Here is a 26,256-nt window from a genome sequence, read left to right on the forward strand (position 1 = left end):
CAAGTCCTGGTAGCATCCTCGTAAATCTCTTCTGCCCGCTTTCTAGTTTAACTTCCTATAATAGGGTGCCCAGAACTGAACACAGTATTCCATGTGTGGTCTCATCAATGTCTTGTACAACTTCAACAAGACGTCCCAACTCCTGGATTCAATACTCTGACCAATAGAACCCAGCATTGCTGAATGCCTTCTTCATCACCCTGTCCACCTGCCATTCCACCTTCAAGGAGCTATGAATCTGTACCCTTAGATCGCTTTGTTGTTACTCTCCCCAACTCCCTACCATTAACTGAGTAGGTCCTGCCCTGATTTGATCTATCAAAATGCATCACCTCACATATATCCAAATTATACTCCTTTTCCACTCATCAGCCCACTGGCCCAATTGGTCAAGATCCTGTTGCAATCTTATATAACCTTCTTCACTTTCCACACAAAAACAAACAGCGGACCCAGCACCGATCCCTGAGGCACGCTGCTGGTCACAGGCATCCAGTTTGAAAAACAGCCCTCCACAACCACCCTTTGGCTTCAGTCGCCAAGCCAATTTTGTATCCAATTGGCTACCTCACCTTGGATTCAGTAAGATTGAACCTTTTGCAACAACCTACCATGCGGTACCTTGTCAAAGGCCTTGCTAAAGTCCATCTGGACAATGTCGACCGCACTGCCCTCATCTACCTTCTTGGTTACCCCTTCAAAAAAACACAAATTTGTGAGACATGACTTTCCCCTCACAAAGCCATGCTGAATTTCCCTAATTAGCCCTTGCCTGTCTAAATGCCTGTCGATCCTGTCCCTCAGAATACCTTCCAACAACTTACCCACTACAGATGTGAGGCTCATCGGTCTGTAGTTCCCAGGCTTATCCCTACAGCCTTTCTTAAACAAGGGCACAACATTTGCTATCCTCCAATGTTCACGCACCTCTCCTGGGGCTGTCGATGATTCAAATATCTCAGCTAGGGGGCCTGGCAATTTCCTCCCTAGCCTCCCACAATGCCCTGGGATACATTTAATCAGATCCTGGGGATTTATCTATCTTCGTAAGTGATATAAAGACCTACCTCATTTCAGGAGCTGTGACCAGGAGAAGCAGAGAGCTGCGTGGAGGGGAGGTAAGTGAGCAGGAGAAGCAGAGAGCTGCGTGGAGGGGAGGCAGTGAGCAGGAGAAGCAGAGAGCTGCGTGGAGGGGAGGTAAGTGAGCAGGAGAAGCAGAGAGCTGCGTGGAGGGGAGGTAAGTGAGCAGGAGAAGCAGAGAGCTGCGTGGAGGGGAGGTAAGTGAGCAGGAGAAGCAGAGAGCTGCGTGGAGGGGAGGTAAGTGATCAGGAGAAGCAGAGAGCTGCGTGGAGGGGAGGTAAGTCAGCAGGAGAAGCAGAGAGCTGCGTGGAGGGGAGGTAAGTCAGCAGGAGAATCAGAGAGCTGCGTGAAGGGGAGGTAAGTCAGCAGGAGAATCAGAGAGCTGCGTGAAGGGGAGGTAAGTGACCAGGAGAAGCAGAGAGCTTCATTGAGGGCAGGCAGTGGCTATTCTCGATTCTCACAGCAAATTCAGACTTAAAATAAACTTCAGTGTGATGTCACAGAGGGCCGTGTTTTGACTGGCTAATAGGGAACTGTGCCACATTTGAATACCCCTTAAATTATTGGTTAGAAATTGCGTTGAGACTGAGGTCATAAGGAGATATATATTTTTAAAAGTTTAAATTGAAAACCAAGTTAAAAACTAAAGTAAAGATGGAGGGTCAGGTGATGTGCTGTTCCTGCATGATGTGGGAGCTGGTGGACCCCATTATAGTTCCCAGTGAGCACATCTGCAGTAAGTGCAGGTTGCTTGTGGAACTCTGGCTCGGAGTTGATGAGCTGGATTCTGAGCTTCGAACACTGTGACACACCTGGGAGGGGGGGGGAAAGAGATACCTGGGCGCTGTGTTCCAGGAGGCAGTCACACCCCTTAGATTAAATACCTTGAATTTGGCCAGTGGTCAGGGACAGGAGCCTGCGGCTGCGAGTGAGGCAGGTGGAGAACGGGGACTGCAGGGAGGATGAGCAAATTGACCACGGCACCGTGGTACAGGGAGCGTCTAAGTTTGGGGGGGGGGGGGGGGGGGGGGGAAGGAAGAGAAAAAAGTGTAGTCGTAATTGGGGGTAGTGTAGTTAGGGGCACTGACACAGTTCTCTGTGAATCACAAAGGTTGTGTTGCCTGCCTGGTGCTCGGGTTCGGGATATCTCATACGGGTTGCAGGGGAACTTGAGAGTGGGAGGGTCGAGATCCAGTTGCCGTGGTCCACCTTGGTACCACCGACACAGGTAGAACAGGAACAGAGGTTCTGCTAAGTGAGTATGAACAGCTAGGGGATAAATTAAAAAGCAGAACCAAAACAGGTAATAATCTCTAGGTTACTACCTGAGCCACGAGCTAATTGTCTCGGCCGGGGGTGGGGGTGGGGGCAGGGGTGTGGTGGGGCTGCCATTCCGTAGGGCAGGGACTCACTTTAGGTACCTGGGGGTGCAGGTTGCCCGGGAGTGGGGGGAGGCTCCGCAGGTACAACATTTCTAGTTTGGTGGGGAGAGTGAAAGCTGATCTGGCAAGGTGGGATGGTCTCCCTCTGTCACTGGCGGGTCGGGTACAGGTGGTTAAAATGAACCTGTTGCAGCGATTTCTGTTTATTTTTCAATGCCTGCCGATTTTCCTGCCAAAGGCTTTTTCAGAGATTGAGGGAAGGGTTACCTCATTCATATGGGGAGGGAAGGTGGCCAGAGTTAGAAAGATGCTGCTATAGAGGGAAAGGCAGACAGGGTCATCCAAACCTGATGTATTACTACTGGGCGGCGAATGTGGAGACGGTGCGGAGCTGGGTCAGAGGGGTTGATTCCCAGTGGGTCAGAATGGAGGAGAGTTTGTGCGGAGGGTCAGGATTGAAAGCACTAGCAACAGCGCCGCTCCTGATGGCTCCGGGGAAATACTCAGGGAGTCCGGTAATAATAGCTTCATTGAGAATTTGGAGGCAGTTTCGCCAACACTTCGGGGTTGGGGGCAGGGTCAAGGGAAATGCCGATTCGGGGGAACCACAGATTTGAGCCGGGGAGGTGGGATGGAAATTTTCGGAAATGGGAGGAGATGGGGATTAAGACACTAAAAGTTTTGTTTCTTAGGGGTTGGTTTGCAGGATTGAAGGAGCTGGAAGCAAAGTATGGGCTGGAGCAGGGGGAAATGTTTAGATACATGCAGGTTCGAGATTTTGCCAGAAAGGAGATACAGAGCTTCCCGGAGGAGCCGGCCTCCACGTTGCTGGAGGAGGTGCTGACGGCAGGGAGACTGGAGAAGGGGGTAGTGTCGGCGACTTATGGAGCTATTTTGGAAGAGGAGAAGGCACCACTGGAAGGGATCAAAGCAAAGTGGAAGGAAGAGTTGGGAGAGGATATGGAGGGGGGGTTCTGGTGTGAGGTGCTCCGGAGAGTGAATGCCTCCACCTCATGCGCGAGGTTGGGGCTGTTGCAGCTGAAGATGGTATACAGAACACACCTCACAAGGGCGAGGATGAGCCGAGTCCTTGAAGGAGTTGAAGATGTGTGTGAGCGTTGTTTGGGGGAACTGGAAGGAGGTGTTTAGGGTAATCTCTAAAGTGGTGCACGTGGAACTGGACCCGGGCCCCCGGGAGGCCGTATCTGGGGTGTCGGGCCAGCCAGGGTTGGAAACGGGTGCGGAGACAGATGTTGGAGCCTTCGCCTCGTTGATCACCCGAAGGCGGATCCTGTTGGGATGGAGAGCAGCCTCTCCGCCCTGGCGTGGCGGGGGGACCTGCTGGAATTCTTGACCCTTGAGAAGATTAAGTTTGAACTGAGGGGAAGGATAGAGGGGTTCTACAATTCATGGGCATTATTCACCATGCACTTTCAAGAACTGGATAACATCGAACATTAGTTGGGGCGGGTTGGGTGGGGGGGTGGGGGGGGGGGGGGGGGGGGGTGCTGTGTGTGTTAATGGCGACTCTGGGTGATCCCTAATTCCTTTTTGTCATTTGTTTGTGTGAACATGTGGGCTAATGTTTGGGAGTTGGTGGGAGGATGGGATCGTTGTTATCGATATGGGGATTGACATATTTGTTACTGATTATTGTTTATTGTTGGTGGGTGTAAACTTGGGAGAAAATGTGAAAAAGGAGGAGAATAAAAATATTTTTTAAAAAGCAAAAGAAAAAGTATACAAAGTGGCGAGGATTAGTGGGAAGCCAGAGGATTGGGAAGCCTTTAAAAGCGAGCAGAGGACAACTAAAAAAGCAATAAGGAGGGGAGAAGATGAAATAAAAGTGTGAGCTAGCTAGTAATATTTTTTTTAAATATATTTAGTGTACCCAATTCATTGTTTTCCAATGAAGGGGCAATTTAGCGTGGCCAATCCACCTAGCCTGCACATCTTTGGGTTGTGGGGGCGAAACCCACGCAAACACAGGGAGAATGTGCAAAGTCCACACGGACAGTGACCCAGAGCCGGGATCGAATCTGGGACCTCGGCGCCGTGAGGCTGCAGTGCTAACCCACTGCGCCACCGTGCTGCCCGTAGCTAGTAATATAAAAAAAGATAGGAAGAGTTTTTTTCAATATATAAAAGGTAAGAGAGAGGCAAAAATAGACATTGGACCACTGGAAAGTGAGGCTGGAGAAGTAATACTAAGAAACAAAAATGGCAGAGGAACTGAATAGTTACTTTGCATCAGTTTTCACGGCAGAAGACACCAGTGGGATGCCAGAGCTCCAGGAGAACCAGGGGGCAGAGGTGAGTGTAGTGGCCATCACTAAGGAGAAGGTTCTGGGGAAACTGAAAGGTCTGAAGGTGGATAAGTCACCTGGACCGGATGGACTACACCCCAGGGTGCTAAAAGAGATAGCTGAGGAGATTGTGGAGGCATTGATGGTGATCTTTCAGGAATCACTGGAGGCAGGGAGGGGTCCCAGAGAATTGGAAAGTGGCTAATGTAACACCGCTGTTCAAGAAAAGAGGGAGGCAGAAGATGGGAAATTATAGGCCGGTTAGCCTGACTTTGGTCCTTGGTAAGATTTGAGAGTCCATTATTAAAGATGAGATTGCGGAGTACTTGGAAGGGCATGATAAATTGGGACTGAGTCAGCACATCTTCGTCAAGGGGAGGTCACGTCGGAGTTCTTTGAGGAGGTAACAAGGAAGTTAGACAAAGGAGAACCAGTGGACGTGATTTATTTAGATTTCCAGAAGGCCTTTCACAAGGTACCACATAGGAGACTGTTAAATAGGTTAAGAGCCCATGGTGTTAAGGGCAAGATCCTGACATGGGTAGAGGATTGGCTGATTGACAGAAGGCAGGGAGTGGGGATAAAGCGGTCTTTTTCAGGATGGCAGCCGATAACTACTGGTGTGCCTCAGGGGTCGGTGTTGGGACCACAACTTTTCACATTAACGATTTGGAAGAAGGAACTGAAGGCACTGTTGCTAAGTTTGCAGATGATACAAAGATCTGTAGAGGGACAGTATTGAGGAAGCAAGGGGGCTGCAGAAGGACTTGGACAGGCTAGGAGAGTGGGCAATGAAGTGGCAGATGGAATACAATGTGGAACAGTGTGAGGTTATGCACTTTGGAAGGAGGAATTTAGGCATAGACTATTTTCTAAATGGGGAAATGCTTCGAAAATCAGAAGTACAAAGGGACTTGGGAGTCCCAAGGTTTATTTTTATAAATGTAAAGTATCCAATTTTTTCCCCCCCAATTAAGGAACAATTTAGCATGGCCAGTCCACCTACCTGTACATCTTTGGGCTGGGATCGAACCCAGGTCCTCAGCGCCGTAGGGAGCAGTGCTAACCACTGCGCCACCGTGCCGCCCCAAGATTCTCTTAAAGTTAGCGTGCAGGTTCAGTCGGCAGTTAGGAAGGCAAATGCAATGTTCGCATTCATGTCGAGAGGGCTAGAATACAAGAGCAGGGATGTACTTCTGAGGCTGTATAAGGCTCTGGTCAGACCCCATTTGGAGTATTGTGAGCAGTTTTGGACCCCGTATCTAAGGAAGGATGTGCTGGGGCCTTGGAGAGGGTCCAGAGGAGGTTCACAAGAATGATCCCTGGAATGAAGAGCTTGTCGTATGAGGAACGGTTGAGGAGGGGATCTTATTGAAACTTCCAGGATACGAGGCCTGGATAGAGTGGATGTGGAGAGAATGTTTCTATTTGTCGGAAAAACTAGAATCCGAGGGCACAATCTCAGACTAAAGGGACGATCCTTTAAAACAGAGATGAGGAGGAATTTCTTCAGCCAGAGGGTGGTGAATCTGTGGAACTCTTTGCCGCAGAAGGCTGTGGGGGCCAAATCAGAGTACCTTTAAGGCAGAGATAGATAGGTTCTTGATTATGGGGAGAAGGCAGGAGAATGGGGATGAGAAAAATATCAGCCATGATTGAATGGCAGAACAGACTGGATGGACCGAGTGGCCTAATTCTGCTCTTATGTCTGATGGTCTAACATGGGGACAAGCCTATTGGGAAAAGCAGAGCAAATGATTCTCAAGTCGTCAAATTCCTGCCAACTTTTCCAGGCTTGTGCACTCCAAGCTACTTCAACTCGTGCAGCCAGAGTTTTACAAGCAAGTGGTGCATGTGCTGGCAATCAAGCACCTATCCATTCCAACCCCATTCTACAGCACTTGGTCCCTAGCCTTGTATGCTGCGGCGTTTCAAGCTCTAATGCTGCGAGGGTTCCTGCCTGGGTGTGAGGGTCGAGAGAGTTTAACTGAAGTAAACTGAAGAGCTGCATGCTTAGAACCAAGGGAATCTCAGATCTTTTGTAGATGAAAGACCTTGTGGTAAACATCACGGCCTAGCTCTCTGGACAGTTGCTTCGTCTTGAAGCGAAAGATGACAATTCTCATCGGCCAGCTACGTCTACTAGAATGATTTGGTAGTTGGGGACGAGATGATTTGCAAAACAGAACGGTTCCAGCTTGCAGATGACACAGAGCCTGGACACCAACATTGAGCCTAATTGAATTCAGCAGATGCTCCACAACGTCAGTCACCCTAACCTCACTGAAAAGATGGTAACACACCACTGACCACGCTAGACACCAACAAAGCAACTGCAATGTGTAAAGCCACCCAAAACACTTTCCAACGGTGGCGATAACATTTTAGATTAAAACTGGCGAGTAGGCTGTCACAATACAGGTTGTAAAACAGCCTCGTGTCCAGTCCAGTTTCCATAAGCTTTTTAAATGTTATTGAGTTCCAGCCTCCTCTCCCCTTTCAGGCAGTGTGTTCCAGACTCCCACCACCTTCTGGGTGCAAAGGTTTCTCCCCACATCCCCTCTACATCTCCTTACCTTAAATCGGTGCCCCCGGTTATTGACCTTCTACTAAGGGGAAAAAGTTCCTTCCTATCTAATAATAACAATCTTTATTGTCACAGTTGGCTTGCATTAACACAAACGAAGTTACTGTGAAAAGCCCCTAGTCGTCACACTCCGGCACCTGTTCTAGTACGCGGCGAAAGAGTTCAGGGATGTCCAATTCACCTAACACGCATGTCTTTCGGGACTTGTGGGAGGAAACCGGAGCATCCGGAGGAAACCCACGCAGACACGGGGAGAATGTGCAGACTCCGCACAGACAGTGACCCAAGCCAAGAATCTGCCCTGGGATCCAGGAGCTGTGAAGCAACAGTGCTACCCACTGTGCTACCGTGCTACCCACGGCACCTATCAAGGACAATGTCCCATATTGCTTTCTTATCTACCTTTCCTTCTGTTTTCAGGTATCTATGGACATGCACCCCAAGGTCCCTCTGATCCTCTGTGCTTACTGGGGCCCCACCATTCATTGTGAAATGAAATGAAAATGAATGAAAATGAAAATGGCTTATTGTCACAAGTAGGCCTCAACTGAAGTTACTGTGAAAAGCTCCTGGTCGCCACATTCCGGCGCCTGTCCGGGGAGGCCGGTACGGGAATTGAACCGTGCTGCTGGCCTACCTTGGTCTGCTTTCAAAGCCAGCGATTTAGCCCAGTGCTAAACAGCCCCTTGCGCATTCCACAGCCCATTGTGCATTCCCATGCATTGTTAGTCCTCCCAAAATGCATTATCTCACACTTTTCAGGGTTAAATTCCATTTGCCACTGTTCTGTCCGTCTATATCGTCCTGTAATCGAAGGCTTTCCTCCTCGTTATTCATCACACCACCAATTGTTGTGTCAGCTGCACACAGTACCTCAGGCCATCCCCAAGCATTCGCAGCCAGTGTATTAGCAGTCACTGATGTGGCAAAGCAGCAGCATTATATCGCTTACAGTCCAGCTGCTGTTAAATTGTCCATGTTTCCCACCAAATCAGTAATCTCCAAAGATGCGCTGCGCTGGTGTGTCACTTGTGACCCGCTCCTCGCTCACCCAATCTTCTCAATTTATCAGCTTATCCAAGAATCTATCTCTTCACATGAGCAGCTCCTTACCGACAATCCTGCGCTATTAAAAATCGGTCATCATTCCAAAGTATTATTAACGCAACAGCCTGGAAGCCAGGAAGATTTTGGAATCGGATTGCCCTTGCACACCAGTGTGCACTTCCATTATAAATGCGACTTGGGAGGGCAGCACGGTGGCCGCAGTGGGTTAGCCCTGCTGCCTCACGGCACTGAGGTCCCAGGTTCGATTCCGGCTCTGGGTCACTGTCCGTGTGGACTTTGCACATTCTCCCAGTGTTTGCGTGGGTTACGCCCCCCCCCCCCCCCCCCCCAAACCAAAGATGTGCAGGGTAGGTGGATTGGCCACGCTAAATTGCCCCTTAATTGGAAAAAATTAATTGAGCACCCTAAATTTATATAAATAAATAAATAAATAAATAAATGCAACTTGGGCAAAACTATCAATAAGACTGAATAATTGAAGAGTTGGCATTTAGCTGGACAACCCATGCGAAAATGACCCGGAGACTTGATGCTACATTTCCTATCTGGCTACGGCATCGATGGCAGCTTGCATTTGGTGACAGCAAGGCAACTCTTGCCATCTGATTTGAGATCCACAAATGTAAAGGGATTCTACCGACACTGTCGCCCCCCCCCCCCCCCCCCCCCCCCCCCCCCCCCCCCCCCGCCTTCCCCGGCCGAAGGATGGTCACGAAGTTTTCTCTCCCGACTATGTCAATCGGAGGATATTCATAGAATCAACCGTGCAGAAGAAGGCCATTCGGCCCATCGAGTCTGCACCAGCCCCTCGCAAAGAGCACCCTACTCAAGCCAACATCTCTACCATATCCCCGTGATCCCCACTTAACCTTTTTGGACACCAAGGTCAATTTATCACGGCCAATCCACCTAACCCGCACATGTTTGGATTTGTGGGAGGAAACTGGAGCACCCGGAGGGGGGGGGGAAGGAGGAGGGAGAACGTGCAGACTCCGCACAGCCAGTGACCCAAGCCGGGAATCGAACCCGGGACCCTGGAGCTGTGAAGCAACTGTGCTAATCACTATGCTACCACATTAACTGCCCCCCCCCCCCCCCCCCCCACCCCATCTATGGAAGTAACAACATCAGTCTGGATTGGGCTTGATTTGGATCCTCCATCCTTAACCCATTTGAGCTATTCTGGTGAGAAACGGGAGAACTTGTGCTGCATAGCCGAGCGAGAGTGAGCACCCAACGGGAGAGAAAAGACAGGAAGACAACCGGGGGGAAAGAAGTAAATGGAATTGTAATGCATGCGTATAGGATAATGGATAGTAGGAGAGTTAGAGTAAATGAACGAGTGGGGGGGGGGGGGGGGAGATTTGGAATTTGATCTCCAATCTTGTTTTATTACAGACGTTGTGACGGTGGTCTCCTCGGAATGATTACTCAAACCGATAACATGGGCCAAAGGGCCTCTCCCTCGGTGCTGTTAAGCTTTCTGACTCCATGACTGACTCTAACCGACTACAAAGATAAATCACCAAAAATAAAACACAGCTTCTTAGCTTTCAGGTGAAGAGGAAAAGAAAACAACACACGTTAAATTTTGCACGCCGAAACATTTCTGGCGGTCACGGCGAGTGGAGGGAATTCCTCTTATTCAGTGTGGCAATGCAGGCTGCTACTCACAAACGTGATCTTGGCGCCTCGTGGTCATTCATAGTCACGTCGCCATCGTCATCCTCGAACCGCGCCCGTAGATTGGATCCTCCGCCGCCTCGATTCCGCGGTTTCTGATTCCCCTCGCTGTACATCTTCCCCCGAAAAGGGCCGCGTCCTTTCTTTCTCCGAACCGGAAAACCAGCCCCAACTCGGTCATCGTGTTCTGGGATGGGGAGGGGGGAAGAAAAAGTTCATTTTTTGAAGTGCAACTAACCATGAAACGGTGTCACAGGAAGGGTTCAGTTGTTATTGATTTCTAATTAAGTCACTTTAAGAGCAGCTATTTGGGCGTTTCTAAATCAATAGAACTTCTCCGAAAACGCTTCAAAAAGGAAACGTTAGAATTTCAGGACCTTCACTGATTAAAAACCATTTACTTGCAGATTCCACAATGGCCCCTTGAGTGTAGGCCAGACAAGTCAGGGACTTAGTTTCTACCTGTACTCCGAATCGCAGAATGATTGTAGCACAGAAGGCCATTTGGCCCATTGCATCTGTGCTGGGTCTCTGCTTGAGCAATTTACTGAGCGCTCAATAGCACATCTCAGCTAGGAGCTGTGTAGCAGGTTCTACAGCTGGAAGCTGCACTCGCTTCTAAGTTGAGGAGGAGGAGAAGGAAAATCAGGCAGACCACTGCTCTTGGCCTGTTATACCCGACTGCTAGAAAATACATTTCGCATCGCCATGGCGAGGGAACGGGAAGGGGCCGAGCTGTAATGACCTCAACAGAGGGGGGGGGGGGGGGCTGAGGCGCACAGTCGGTTTTGAGATCCCAGTGCTGCAGAGGCCAGTGTCTCCAAGCACCTCTTGTGCACTCCAGCAACAGCCCGTTCGAAACTGCTTCCAAGCTGAGCGAAGGAGATAGTGCCAGCAACCGTCAACACCTGGATCTGGTGCAACTTAAAAAGAAAGAAATGTCGAGACTAGCAGCTGGAAAGAGTCTGAAAAAAGTGCCACGGTTAATCGGGTGGATCCAGACTATTCTCTCAGGGGATAGGTCGAGAGGCAAACCATATATTTAGAGTCAGTATTTTATATTTATGGGAACTACCATTTATCAAAAGGTATCAGATTATCAAAAGGTGACATTTATCATCTGGTGTCATGGTAAAAAAATTCTGCTTGAAGAGAACTGCTGGCGTTGAAATATCTTGCAACATTTTTCACCTGCTATAAATGCTGAGCTTTCAAATTAAGCCCAGTTGATTACCTCCATTCACACTATTAAAGTCCATCCTCAAAATTAAAACCATACCATTCCTTTCAAGACACACATTCGCAAGATTAGAGTCCGTCAACGGACTGTTCGTCTAGTCAGCCAGGGTTCCGCCGGAACACTCAATATCCATCTGCGGGATGAGGGCCCACTCCGGAGATAGAAACACGTGACCTGGGCAGCACTGAGGGAGTGCTGCACTCCTGGGAGTGCCACTTGCCAATCAAGTGAGATGTTAAATCAAAGCCGTGGCTTTTATCTTCATCAGGTCGACATTAAAGAGCCCATACCATGTCTGCGTGGGTTTCACCCCCCACATCCCAAAGATGTGCATGTTAGGTAGATTGGCCATGCTAAATTGTCCTTTAATTGGAAAAAATAAATAATTGGGTACTCCCAAAGAGCCCATAATACTAGCTATTCGTGTTCCAGTCAATATTCATTCCGCCACCACATACCCTGTGGCAGCAGGGTAGCATGGTGGTTAGCATAAATGCTTCACAGCTCCAGGGTCCCAGGTTCGATTCCCGGCTGGGTCACTGTCTGTGTGGAGTCTGCACGTCCTCCCCCTGTGTGTGTGGGTTTCCTCCGGGTGCTCCGGTTTCCTCCCACAGTCCAAAGATGTGCGGGTTAGGTGGATTGGCCATGCTAAATTGCCCGTAGTGTCCTAATAAAAGTAAGGTTAAGGGGGAGGTTGTTGGGTTACAGGTATAGGGTGGATACGTGGGTTTGAGTAGGGTGATCATGGCTCGGCACAACATTAAGGGCCGAAGGGCCTGTTCTGTGCTGTACTGTTCTATGTTCTATGTTCTATCACTGACATGTCAATTCATTGTATTGCACAAATTGGTTGGCGCATTTCCCCACAACGCAGTACTGATAGCTGTAAGTACTTTGGTCTGAACGGAGCGCATAAAAGGAGCCACACAACTATAATCTTATCCTTTCTTTACTAAAGGATTTTCAGTACATAGATTCCTCAGGTCTGCTGCTTCGAAACAGCTAAATTATCACTCAACAACTGCAGGTAGTTCTTGTGAATGCCTGCTGTATGGGAATGGAGATCAGTTGGGGAGTATGGAGTGAGGCACTGCGAAGGGTAAACAGGACCTCCTCGTGTGCAAGGATGAGCCTGATACAGTTTAAGGTGGTGCACAGGGTGTGCATGACTCGGGCGAGAATGAGTGGGTTCTTTCAGGGGGTAGCAGATGAGTGAGAGAGGTTTGGGCGGGGGCCAGCGAATCACACGCATTTGTTTTGGGGTTGTGAAAAATTGGGAAGATTCTGGGCGGGAGTGTTCGCGGTCTTAGCCAGGATACTGGAGGATGGAGTGGACCCGGACCCTTTGGTGGCGATATTTGGGGTTTCAGAGAAGCCGGAGCTCATGGAGAGGAGGAAGGCCGATGGCTTGGCCTTTGATTGCACAGCGACGAATTCTGCTGGAGTGGCGGTCGGCATCGCCCCGGGGGTTGCGGCATGGCTGGATGACCTGTACGGCTTCCTGCGGTTAGAGAAGATAAAGTATGAGTTAAGGGGCTCAGCAGGGGAGTTTGAGAAAAGGTGGGGGATGTTTGTGACCATATTTGAGGAGCTGTTCGTCGCAGGGTGGGGTGGGGTGGGGGGCGAAAAAGGGGAAAAATCTGTACAAACTGTATAGTTGATTGCTGGGAAGAATGTTTCCCAGGGTGTTTATTTGCTGTAACCTACTTTGAAACAAGTTTGAATAAAATGCGTTTAAAAAGAAAAGTGAATGCCTGCTGTAGAGCTGTGGACACAGCACAGCGACACTCGGTTCTGAGCTCGTAACATCCAGAAATGCAGCTTTCCAGCAGAGATGGCAAGATGGAATCAGGAGCAGCTCTTCCTTCCCTAACTGGTAACCAGTGCTTCGTGGCTCAGCCAAGTAGACATGATAGAAAATTCAGTCAGGGAACTTTTGTGCTCTATTTAAAAAATAAATAAATTTAGAGTACCCAATTCTTTTTTCCCCCCCCAATTAAGGGACAATTTAGCATGTCCAATCCACCTACCCTGCACATCTTTTTGGGTTGTGGGGGTGAGACCCACACAGACACAGGGAGAATGTGCAAATTCCACACGGACAGTGACTCGGGACCGGGATCAATGCTAACCACTGCGCCACCCCTTTTACTCTGTGACCTGGCGACCTGTTTGAGCTGCTCGCAGAAAAATACTTTTCACTGTACCACGTTACATGTGACAATAAACAAATCCAATCCAATCCGCACTGCCTGCATCAAGTGGGACAATGAGGAATAACTACAATTTGCAAGATAGTGACAGTGGCAGCAATTCCTTGAAGGTGAAAGAAGAACAAGAAGAATTGCAACAGAAACAGCTGGATAATGTAGGAATGAACTGCAGTCTGGTCAATTACAAAACATTCTTATTGGCTTTTAATGCCACATTTACTAAGGCCAAAATGTGCAGGTTAGGTGGATTGGCCGCGATAAATTGCCCCTTAGTGTCCAAATAACAACAAAGAACAAAGAAAAGTACAGCACAGGAACAGGCCCTTCAGCCCTCCAAGCCTGCGCCGACCATGCTGCCCGTCTAAACTAAAATCTTCTACACTTCCTGGGTCCGTATCCCTCTATTCCCATCCTATTCATGTATTTGTCAAGAAGCCCCTTAAACGTCACTATCGTCCCTGCTTCCACTACCTCCTCCGGCAGCGAGTTCCAGGCACCCACTACCCTCTGTGTAAAATAACTTGCCTCGTAGATCTCCTCCAAACCTTGCCCCTCGCACCTTAAACCTATGCCCCCTGGTAATTGACCCCTCTACCCTGGGGAAAAGTCTCTGACTATCCACGCTGTCTGTGCCCCATATAATTTTTTGCAGACGGACGAATCTGGGCAGGTTAGGTGGACTGACCGTGATCAATGCATGGGATTGCTTGGGGGGGGCCTAGGCGGATGAGCTTTGGGAGGGTAGGTACAGACTCGGTTGGCCGAGTGGCCTCCTTCTGCACTGCACGAATTCCTGGATCAACTTCATGGTGAAAGGACAGAATGGCGAGCGATCCTCTTACCGCCCATCGGACCATATTGGAAGGGTGTCTGCGGCACAGTTGGCACATTTGTGAGATGCGTGTCCCCTCCCGCCCCCCCCCTCCACCCCAAACACAGGTGATAACTAGTCAACAGCTGCTGTCTAAACTCATGAGGCTTGCCAGGGCCTAAGGAGCATTCAGCATGCCTCAGCATGCCAGAAAGAGATGGAGCAAGGGACAAAACTGAAGCAAAACAAACTCTGGTGTCATAGAAAAGGAGCCAGAAGGTGCTCAAACATATACACACAGAGTTATTCTTAAGAGGCAATTAAAAAAAACACTAAAGCTGGGCCCGGGCCCGGTATTTAGAAAGCTGAATTACTCTGGACAGAAAAAGCATGCTCCTCAGTTTGAGAGCAACAACCTTTCGCCTGCTGTGCCAATTCTGCCAATGGTTGTATTTGTTTAAAGTTTTGTTTCAAGCACAGATGCCCAAATATATACACAAGTATTTACGTACAGCTGGGAGCTGTGGTTTGATTAGAATTTGAGCTTTAAGCATTGTTTGGTATTCTGGCCAGTTTTCCTCTCTCTCCTGCTTGGCTGGGATACAGTTTCACAGTCGTTTTGCATTCCCTCACATGACCACACTTCCAACATCACTCCCGATCTCTGTAACCTTCTCCAGCCCCCCCCAAACCTCAGATCTCTGCGCAACTCCTAACTGGCCTCTTGCGCCCCCCAATTTTAATCACTAAACAGTTGGCGGCAGTGAATTTAGCTGCCTGGGACCCTAAGTTCTGGAGTCCCCTGCCTATATATCTCTGTCTTTTACACCAGCCCTTCCTTCTTCGACCAGGTTTTTAAAAAAATTTAGAATACCCAATTATTTTTTCCAATTAAGGGGCGATTTAGCGCGTCCAATCCACCTACCCTGCACATCTCTGGGGACGAAACACGGGGAGAATGTACAAACTCCACAAGGACAGTGACCCAGAGCCGGGATCGAACCTGGGACCTCGGCGGCGTGAGGCAGCAGGGCTAACCCACTGTGCCACCGTGCTGCCTTTAGACCAGGTTTCTGAGCAGCAGCCCTAAGATCATCTCAGGATCGAGTGTCAAACTTAGCTTGATAATTGCTCGTGAACCATACTCCCATGAAAAGCACTGCAGAAGTGCAGGTTGGTGCTGGGGATGTCATCGTGCTGCGCCCCCCCCCCCCCCCACAACATCCAGAAATATAACTTTCCAGTAGAGATTGCTGGGTGGAATCAGGCACATTGCTTTCATCTTTTAACCTATAACCAGGGAACTTTTGCAATCTATGACCTGGTTACATGCCACCTGCAACAACTGGGCCGCGGACGGCCAAATTCTGTGCGCTGCCAATGGTAACGAGAGTTAGTTTAATACTATATGATGGATCAGCAACTGTTGGATCACCGCTGCAAGAATTTTCATCATCGAAGCTGAGCACAGAAACAGCCCATTAGGCCGGTGCCAGCTCTTTGCTAGAACAATCACACGCCCCTCAGCTTCACATACACACACTGTGTGGAAGTGGAAGGCACCAATGTTTTTACACAGGATATATAGAATCACAGAATCCCAACAGTGTAGGAATCCATTTGGCCCATCGAGTCTGCACTGACCCTTCGAAAGACCACCTTATCGAAAGGCCCCATCTTCCACTCTATTCCTGCAACTCCACCCTAAGGGGCAATTTAGCACGGCCACTTCACCGAACCTGCACATCTTTGGACACTAAGGGGCAATTTAGCACGGCTAATCCACCTAACCTGCACCTCTCTGGACTGTGAGAGGAAACCAGAGCACCCCGGAGGAAACCCACGCAGACACGGGGGGGAGAAAGTGCAAACTCCACACAGACGGTCACCCACGGTCGGAATCGAACCCGGGTCCCTGGCAGAATGAGGCAGCGGTGCTGACCAATGTGCCACCGTGCTGCCCAATACAGCCCTGAAACAGGCAATCTGGCCCCAAACTCTTCCACAATTTCAAATAGGTCACCCCTCAGCCTTCCTTTCACCCTCCCAAGGGGGGGAAAAAAAAGAGCCATCCTGTTTATCCATTCCTGATCTGTATGTCCAGAAACAGCAGATCAGCCAGAAGTCACCAAGAGGAATCAAAGCTTAGGTTTTACAAGCCGCTGAAGCCTGGCCACCATCGAGATTTTAATGCCAGCTGGGAAAGTGCAGTGAGACATCGGCATTTAGAAAGGGCGGTAGTGCACTTGTAATTTGAGAGCATCGAAGGATATGATTCAGAGGAATACGTGTGCATGCGCAGAAAAAAAGATTATTAGAACATAGAACATTACAGCGCAGTACAGGCCCTTCGGCCCTCGATGTTGCGCCGTCCTGTGAAACCCCTCTAAAGCCCATCTACACTATTCCCTTATCATCCATATGTCTATCCAATGACCATTTGAATGCCCTTAACGTTGGCGAGTCCACTACTGTTGCAGTCAGGGCATTCCACACCCTTACTACTCTGAGTAAAGAACTTACCTCTGACATCTGTCCTATATCTATCTCCCCTCAATTTAAAGCTATGTCCCCTCGTGCTGGACATCACCATCCGCGGGAGAAGGCTCTCACTGTCCACCCTATCTAATCCTCTGATCATCTTGTATGCCTCAATTAAGTCACCTCTTAACCTTCTTCTGTCTAACGAAAACAGCCTCAAGTCCTTCAGCCTTTCCTCATCTGATCTTCCCTCCATACCAGGCAACATCCTGGTAAATCTCCTCTGCACCCTTTCCAATGCTTCCACTTCCTTCCTATAATGCGGCGACCAGAATTGCACGCAATACTCCAAATGCAGCCGCACCAGAGTTTTGTACAGCTGCAACATGACCTCATGGCTCCGAAACTCAATCCCTCTACCAATAAAAGCTAACACACCGTACGCCTTCTTAACAACCCTCTCAACCTGGGTGGCAACTTTCAGGGATCTATGTACATGGACACCGAGACCTCTCTGCTCATCCACACTACCAAGAATCTTCCCATTAGCCCAGTACTCTGTCTTCCTGTTACTCCTTCCAAAATGAATCACCTCACACTTTTCTGCCTTAAACTCCATTTGCCACCTGTCAGCCCAGCTCTGCAGCTTATCTATGTCCCTCTGTAACCTGTAACATCCTTCTGCACTGTCCACAACTCCACCGACTTTAGTGTCATCTGCAAATTTACTCACCCATGCTTCTACGCCCTCCTCCAGGTCATTTATAAAAACGTTTTGTTTTTTTTTTTTAAAACAGACCGAGCAAGTAAAGGGAAATGCAGACTAGAAATGGGAGAGCCCATAAGATAGTAGAAAGAGTAGGATCAGATCAAAGATGTGGGAGAGATTGGTGCTGCTGTCTCGTGACCAAAATGCTAGAGCTGCACAACACAACTGGCAGTGAGGTATGGGTATCGCCAATCATGGATTACGTTGCAGCTTTCAAGGTGATGGTTAACGCAAGAGTTGACAGAAGCTTCCACGACTTGAGAACTACACATCTAAAGGCAATAGGGCAAAGGAGCCGAGATGTAGAGAGGGATTGCCCTGTTCAGGCATGGATGAGAGTGAGCTGTTATCCGAGAAGGAAAGGTGGTACTGGGAAGAAGTACCACTAGGGACGTCCAGCGGGACCCAACAAACTTGGCAGGAATAATAAAATAATCCTGGCCAGATAGAACCAAGCCACAGAAGGAAGCTCTGGACCAAGACCAGGTTTGGAAGGAGGCCATTTAATTTCATGCTTCAACATGGAGATCAAAATTAGAGAACGGTGAACCGGAAAGGTCGGTCCCTTTCCGCATCAGCCGGAACTGGGGCTGGAGAGGAACATTCCCAAAGTCGAGACACAAACTTTGGCAAGGTGCCAGGAGTGCTTGCCGGAGGGGCAGGAAGAGAGCCAACGGTACAGTTCATCAGCAACAAGCAGGAGCAAGATCGCGGACAGAGCCCCGCCGAGTTTAAAACCGCTTCAGGCTGAATCCAGCGGCATGCAAGATTGCGCGGCAATCGGTGTTAATCACACCGCACCATCGTAAAGGCTTTGTGCCCCTTGCCGAGAAGAACTTGTTTAAAAAAAAGTAATCAAGGTTCCTTGGACAGAAAAGGCGTCTTGAAGGAATCGGTGCGCAAAATTAAATACACATTTAGTGTAGACAAGATGAGAGCAGGTTTGGCAGATAGGCTGGCTTTGAAGTAAGAGGCGCACCATTAAAGCAGAGTTAAGATGTAGGTAAAGTTTGGAGCTGAGAAGGAAGTGCATCGCAGCTCTCAGGGAGTGGCCGCGCCGTTCTTTCCTGCCAGACACTGGAATTCTGCAGCCTCACAGTTCAACCCTCAAGTGAAGAATTAGAGCTAGAGGTGGCAGGCAAGTGGTGGAAACGTACAGGGTTGACAACCCCGCCGAACCGGCTTTCACGTCGTTTTTCTGCCTCTCTCTCTCCCTCTTACCTTTATTTTTGTCTCTTTTTCGCGGCCGCCGTCTTGCTGGCTTTCGTCCTTCCCCCCGGAATCCACCATTATGCACGATCCCTGATCTCTGGGGGGCTGAACAGAGTCAGGGAAGCAATTTAGTGTCAAATAATTCAGCTTTGCTTTCAGGCTTGAATGGGGTTCTTGATTAATGAAGGATGGCTTTAATGCGGTCCCCCGGCGCTAATTTTAAAATAAACTATCTGACCTGGAGCGGAGATGTGTGTGTAGAAATAACCACCTTTAACTTTGAATGACAGGCTATGAGGGAGATTGTTGCAGTGGTTACATTGCGCCTTACAATGTCACCTCTGTGGACACACGTTACAACGAACCCCACTTCAGACCAACTCGGACGAGATTAGAATCCAACGTGACGCACAATGATTTCCCCACGCAGAAACGTAAAAGATCGGGGCACGGTAAAAACCTTTGAATCAGCTTAGTAAAGGGAAAGATTCTTCTCTATGGCCGCAAGCAGCCTCCCCGAACAGGCGCCGGAATGTGGCGACTAGGGGCTTTTCACAGTAACTTCATTTGAAGCCTACTTGTGACAATAAGCGATTTTCATTTCATTTCCATACTATCCCGCTGACCATTCTTGGAAATAAAATGAAAATGTGCAATTCTCACATAGCCAACGTTCCTCCAATGAACTGCAGGATGTCAGTGCTGGGCAATGGAACACGTCTCCACAAATGTCATCACCTAGTGTCCACAACAAGCTGCAGCGAAATCTCCCAATATAAATTAGGAACAGCAGAAACAGCTTCCTTTGTCAGCTTTCTCTATTCGTTCAATCAGACATAGAAAATCCTGCTTTGAACAAACACATGGAACCGGTCAAGCTGAGTATATGAAAATAAAATAACTACCAAGGGAGCATAGCAAGGAGGGGAGTATCTAGCTGCCTAATAAGTGTTTGCACTCCCATTCTGGAACATTTAATCTCTACATCTTGTAGTTAATGGGTCCAGCACACACCGTCTGAAACACCAAATCACCCTGTCCAGCCTCTTCCTGCTTCCCTCCACCTTGAACAGGTAAGTTTCTTTGCAGGAAAGCAGCTGCCCTTTTAGACGCTTCTACAGCTATTAACCCCACGCAGGCACCTCCCACCGTAGCCTTAAAGGAAAGACAGGCTTAGGTCAACAGCTAAACATCGATCCAAAACTGCAGACTGCCAGTTATCCATGGGAAAGAGAGGAAAAAGAAAATGGACTGATCCCCCCCACCCACCTCCCCATGTCGCCTCGGGTTGGTGTCTGAGCACAATTGAGACCAGGGGGTCACGCTCTCCCACTGCAGCACAGAACCCTTACCTCTGTGAAGAAATTGGAGCTAAATCAGCAACTCTCCGAACAAAACGCAACTAGAGAGACCCTGCTACTGAGTACAGTAGGGCCAGATGTAGTATAAAAGTTGAAAAGTACACAAGGCTGACATTATCTCCCAAACTCTAAAGCTGCAGCAACATGGAACCTCAATGCCGTAAGATGGTGAATGTCAGGAGAACGTTCATCCTCTCTCTGATAGTAAGATAGGATCAAAGAAGCTGATCAATGGTTTGTGCGACCAGCCTATATTTATCATTTAACTGGCTAAATTCTAGTGGCAGCCATATGTATACCTAAAGGTCCCTGCCCCCAAGGATTAGGCTTCCATCTCACACCAAAGCGTAGGTACATCAGTGGGGAGGAAGTCTCGTATTAGAACATAGAACATAGAACAGTACAGCACAGAACAGGCCCTTCGGCCCTCAATGTTGTGCCGAGCCATGATCACCCTACTCAAACCCACGTATCCACCCTATACCCGTAACCCAACAACCTCCCCCTTAACCCTACTTTTATTAGGACACTACGGGCAATTTAGCATGGCCAATCCACCTAATCCGCACATCTTTGGACTGTGGGAGGAAACCGGAGCACCCGGAGGAAACCCACGCACACAGGGGGAGGACGTGCAGACTCCACACAGACAGTGACCCAGCCGGGAATCGAACCTGGGACCCTGGAGCTGTGAAGCATTTATGCTAACCACCATGCTACCCTGCTGCCCCTCAATTCTGTATTGGACTCGAAACATTAGTTACTCTCTCTACAGATGCTGGCCGACCTGCTGAGCCATCCCAGCATTTATCTGGGTTACTTAGAGTGTGCACATGGAGGAAAACGGAACTATCGACTCTCATGGAGAACTTCTCAACCGTGAGTTTACGTGAAATACAGGAATGGCATAACGTACATGAAACCAGATCTGGGAAGAGGTCAACTGCCCTCAAAACATCAGCAGATTCTGCCAGCAACCTCCTATCATTTCCCAAACTATGTTTCAATATCTAGGCTCGATAAAAGGAACCTTCAATTTACCTTGGTCCATTTCTGACATCTATAATTCATAAAATGAAGCACGGGGTTGGTCCAACGGAGTTGGCACACAGACATGGAAACTCCTAGATTTCATCCCTGATCTCCGTGGAACGCGCATGCAGATCCTAAGCAACACATTTCTTTGGAAAAGAGTACAAGTTCAATTCTGGGTCTCTTTCCAGACCCTACTCCTCCAATGTCTTAAATTACAAGCGCTAGATTATTTTAATCCCACGCGTAATCCAATATTGCTTCCAGTCCACATGGCAGCTTGAACGGGAAAAGGCTTTAGTGCTAGATGATTCGTCCAATATTTCCCCATACCAGCAAATTCATGCTGCAATTCAGTACGCAGGCTTAAAAGACGCCTCCTGAGCATTGTTTGGAGCTCTTATAATCTATACCCCTCAACTGGGAGGAGGGAATCACTGCAGTTCATATAATTTTCCAATATTTATCTGTTAACTTATTCTACAGCTTATATACAAGACAGCAGTTTATTCTCAAGCCTCTCAGGTTGCTAATGTTTACAGACCATAAAAATAAACGGTTGGAATATGACTAACAGATAAAAATCCTTTATTGTCTATTCCCCATGTGCCTCAAAGTGGAAGTAAGCCCTTCTTTTCAAACTGCTAGTCCTTCTGGCAATGACAGAGGTAGTAGTGTTTACCACTGTAAACATTAGCAACATTAGCCGCTGAAGACCTGGGTCCAAAGCCGGCTCTGGGTCACTGCCCGTGCGGAGTTTGCACATTCTCCCCGTGTCTGCGTGGGTCTCCCCCCCACAACCCAAAAGGTGTGCAGGGTAGGTGGACTGGCCACGCTAAATTACCCCTTATTTAAGAAGAATAAACTTTTTCAAAACGTGCGGCACGGTGAGTTAGCACTGCTGCCGCACATCTCCAGGAACCCCGGGTTCAATTCCAGCCCTGTCTGTGGGGAGTCTGCACGATCTCCCCCGTGTCTGCGTGGGTTTCGTCCGGGTGCTCCGGTTTCCTCCCACAGTCCAAAGATGTGCAGGTTCGGTGGATTGGCCGTGCTAAATTGCCCCTTAGTGTCCAAAGATGTGCAGGTTAGGTGGATTGGCTGTGTTCAGTTGCCCCTTAGTTTCCAAAAGGTTAGCTGGGGTTATGGGGATAGGGTGGATGTGTGGGCTTAAGTAGGGTGCTCTTTTCAAGGGCCCGATGGGCCGAATAGCCTCCTTCTGCACTGTAAATTCAATGATTCAATGAAATCCCTGGAATTTTGGCAGTTACAGGATGATTTGGTTAAAGTTTCTCAGATATTATGTGAACAGATAAGGTAGATATAGAGAAACTATTTGCACAGACTGGGGAGTCTAGGACAAGGAGGGCAGTCAAAAATTACCGCCAAGCCTTTCAAGGGGTGATACCAGGAAACACTTCCACACACACAGGTTTTCTTTTGAAATTTAGAGTACCCAATTCATTTTTTTCCAATTAAGGGGCAATTTAGCGTGGCCAATCCACCTACCCTGCACATCTTTGGGTTGTGGGGGCAAAATCCACGCAAACACGGGGAGAATAGAACATGGAACATAGAAAAATACAGCACAGAACAGGCCCTTCGGCTCACGATGTTGTGCCGAACTTTTGTCCCAGATTAAGAACAAATTAATCTCACCCATCATGTGCAAACTCCACACGACAGAGACCCAGAGCCGGGATCGAACCTGGGACCTCGACGGCGTGAGGCAGCAATGCTAACCCACTGTGCCACCGTGCTGCCCTTTCCGCACACAAAGGTAGTTTGGAACTCTCTTTAAAGTGGTATGAGCTCAAAAAATTATAAACAAAAATTTATCAATCACTGATTTAATTCATTAAAGGTCTCAGAGGGCATGGGGTAGCGGCTAGGGTGTGGAGTTTGGTGGCAGATTTCATTGAATGACAGCACAGGCTGGAGAGGGAGGGGAGGCCTTCCTGCCACATTCGACCCCCCCCCCTCCCTCCATGTTCTTCTTGTAGTTCCCCTCAGTTTCCTCCTCATTTCCTCCCCCCTTCCATTTTCGTACCTCTTAGCATTGTCTGCTGTTTCCCCATCTCTCCCTCTTTCCCTAGTCGCTGTTGGCTTCGAACAGGTCTTGGAACAGGCCGACAAATTGCCCCCATGCTTTGAGGAAGCCTTCTTCCGACCCTCGGATGGTCTTCTTCCAGATGGAGAAATTCTGCCAGATCTGCCAGCCAGTCTGCAGCTGTGGGTGCTGCTGTTGATCGCCAGCCGAGCAGGATTCTCCGGAGTGCGGTCAGGGAAGCGAAAGCGAGGGCGTCTGCTCCGTTCCCCATGTGTCGCTCTGACTGTTCGGAAACCCCGAAGATTGCCACTCTCGGGCACAGCTCCACCCTCACACCCACAACCTTGGACATCGCCTCGAAGGCGGCTGCCCAGAACCCTACAAGTCTGGGGCAAGCCCAAAACATGTGGGTGTGGTTGGCCTGGCCTGGCCCCGCTGGCACCGATCACATTTATCTTCCACCTCCATTAAGAACCTGTTCATTTGGGTTCTGGTTAGGTGTGCTCTGTGCCCCTGCTCAGTGCTTCGCTACACAGTCCCCACCCCACTTCTGCCCCCAGTTCATCCCCCCCCCCCCCCCCCCCCCCCCCCCCCCCCCGCCCCATTTCGTCTGGCTTCATCCAGTGTTCGCCTTACTCTGTCCAGTAGCTGTCCGTAGATTTTCCCGCAGTTAACCCTTCCTTCCTTCCTGTCCGTGTTTATCAGGTCCTCTAGTAATGTGGTTCCCGGGGCATCCTACCGTCTCCTTGCGGAGAAAGTGCTTTACCTGAAGGTGCCCAAGTTCCTGTCCTGTTGGTAGTTCTGCGTCTTCCATCAGCTCGCTCAGTGTCGCCCGCCTGTCTCCCATGTAGAAGTCCCTAACTGTCAGCAGCCCCCCCCCCCCCCCCCGCCATGTAGAAGTCCCTAACTGTCAGCAGCCACACCCATCCCCCCCCTGTCCTATCACCATGATTTGAAAGTGGCGTCGAGCATGGCTGGTGGGAATTTGTGGTTCCAAAGATGGGAGCCATGGGGGACATCTCGGTCAGACCAAACTGTTGCCTCATCTGGTTCCATGTCTTTAGTGTGGCTACCAGCACTGGGCAGGATGTGTATTTGATGGGAGCGCTGCTGTGGCGAGGGCCCGGAGGGTCGTTCCCTTGCTCCATCGTCTACACCCTCTCTGCCACGGAGAGCAGGAGCGTGTCCCATCTCTGTGGGTCCTTTTCGACTTCCTCCGCCAGGCTGGTCAGATTCCACTTGTGGATCCGTGTCCAGTGCCCGGCTATCTGGATCCCCAGGTAGCGGAATTTGTTTTTGGCTAGTTTGAATGGGAGTCCCTCCAGCTCGGTCCCTCCTCCGTCTGGGTTCACCGGGATTGCCTCGCTCTTGCCCAGGTTACGTTTGTAACCCAAGAAGGATCCGAACTCTTTCAGGAGCTGCACGATTGCTCGCAAGCCTTCCTGTGGTTCCGAGACGTAGAGGAGGTCAGCATAGAGTGAGACTCTGTGCTCTCTGCTTCCCCTTTGGATACCCTTCCAGCTTTTTGCGTATTGCAGTGCGATGCCCAGAGGTTCGATTGCTAGGGCAAACAGGAGAGGGGACAGTGGGCATCCCGGCTGTGTGCCTCTGTGCAGCTGGAAGTGTTCAGAGCTGGTGGTGTTGGTTCGAACGCTCGCCTTGGGAGCGTTGTACAGAATTTGCACCCAGGAGATGAACCCTGCTCCTAGCCCAAACCGCTCCAGTACTTCAAAGAGGTATTTCCACTCGACTCTGTCATTTCAAGATGTTTGACCCAACGTGAATGAATAGATGACAGGCCAAGTCACTGAGTGTCTTGAAGACAGAGATAGAGAGGTTCCTGACTAATAAGGGGGTCAGGGGTTATGAGGAGAAGGTAGGAGACTGGGGATGAGAAAAATATCAGCCAGGATTGAATGGCAGAGCAGACTCAATGGGCCGAGTGGCCTAATTCTGCGCTTATGTCTTTTGGTCTTATGGATGGCGTGGAACTTGGAAGCGACATTATTCTCATTAAAGTGGATAAATCGCCAGACCTGTACGAAATATACTGCGGAGTACTCAGAGAAGGGAACAGCTCTGACCACCTTGTTCCAATCTTCCCTGGCTACAGACGTGGTACGAGAGGACTGCCAACACTGTACTGCTTAGAAAGGGAGAAAGGGATAGAACGAATAATTACAGGCAGGTCAGCCGATCCCCAATGCTGCAATCCCAGCGAGGGACGGCGCAAATCGTTCCTTAGAAAGGCATTGATTATCAGGGACAGTCAGCTTGGACTTAAGGGAAACGTCATGCCTGTACTTTTTGAGGATGAACATGGAGGGTCAATGAGCATGACATGTCTGGTGTACTCTTCATGGATTTTAGCAAGGCTTTTTGACAAGGTCCCACATAGCAGCCTGGTGAGAAAGGTTAAAAGTCCATTGGATGCCAGGGAGAGTTGCTTGGGTCCAATATTCCTGGTATTGGCTCAGTGGCAGGAGACAAAGGTGTGCGTGACTGGAGGCTGTTTCCAGTGGGGTTTCTAGAACTCAGTACAAGGTCCCTTGCTTTTGTGCTTCGATATCAGTGATGCAGACTTAAAGGTAGGAGGCACAGTTAAGAAGTTGCAGATTAAATAAAAATTGATTGTGTGATTTGACAATGAGGAAATAAGCTGTATAGACTGCAGGGATATATCAACTGGAGGGGTCAGGTGGGCAGAACAGTGACAAATTGAGTTCCTTCTGGAGAGGTGGGAGGTAACACAGGGTGGCACGGTGGCACAGTGGCTAGCACCGTTGCCTCACAGCGCCAGGGAACCGGGTTCAATTCCGGCCTCAGGTGACTGTCTGTGCGGAGTTTACACTTTCTCCCTTGTATCTGCGTGGGTTTCCACCGGGTACTCCGGTTTCCTCCCCGCAGATGTGCCGGTTAGGTGAATTGGCCGTACTAAATTGCCCCTTGGTGTCCAAAATGTTAGGTGAGGTTACTGGGTTATG

General features: G+C 49.3%; 1 protein-coding gene across 3 annotated transcripts in view; it reads right to left on the reverse strand.

The window, feature by feature from the left end:
• Nucleotides 1-18,954, reverse strand: part of nxf1b (nuclear RNA export factor 1b) — an 81,444-nt gene extending 62,490 nt beyond the window's left edge. For 2 of the 3 annotated variants that reach the window (XM_038787530.1, XM_038787529.1), the window contains exons 1-2: nucleotides 18,842-18,954; nucleotides 10,098-10,293 (exon numbers count right to left, since the gene is read on the reverse strand). In XM_038787530.1, coding sequence (XP_038643458.1) covers nucleotides 10,098-10,222 — 125 coding nt within the window. In that variant the 5' untranslated portion in view covers nucleotides 10,223-10,293; nucleotides 18,842-18,954. Of the gene's footprint in view, nucleotides 1-1,067; nucleotides 1,528-10,097; nucleotides 10,294-18,841 lie in introns of those variants that run through there. The other variant, XM_038787531.1, reaches the window with a different exon arrangement.
• Between the last annotated feature and the right edge of the window lie 7,302 nt (nucleotides 18,955-26,256).

This window comes from Scyliorhinus canicula, chromosome 31 (genome assembly GCF_902713615.1).
Source record: "Scyliorhinus canicula chromosome 31, sScyCan1.1, whole genome shotgun sequence".
Taxonomy (NCBI): Eukaryota; Metazoa; Chordata; class Chondrichthyes; order Carcharhiniformes; family Scyliorhinidae; genus Scyliorhinus; species Scyliorhinus canicula.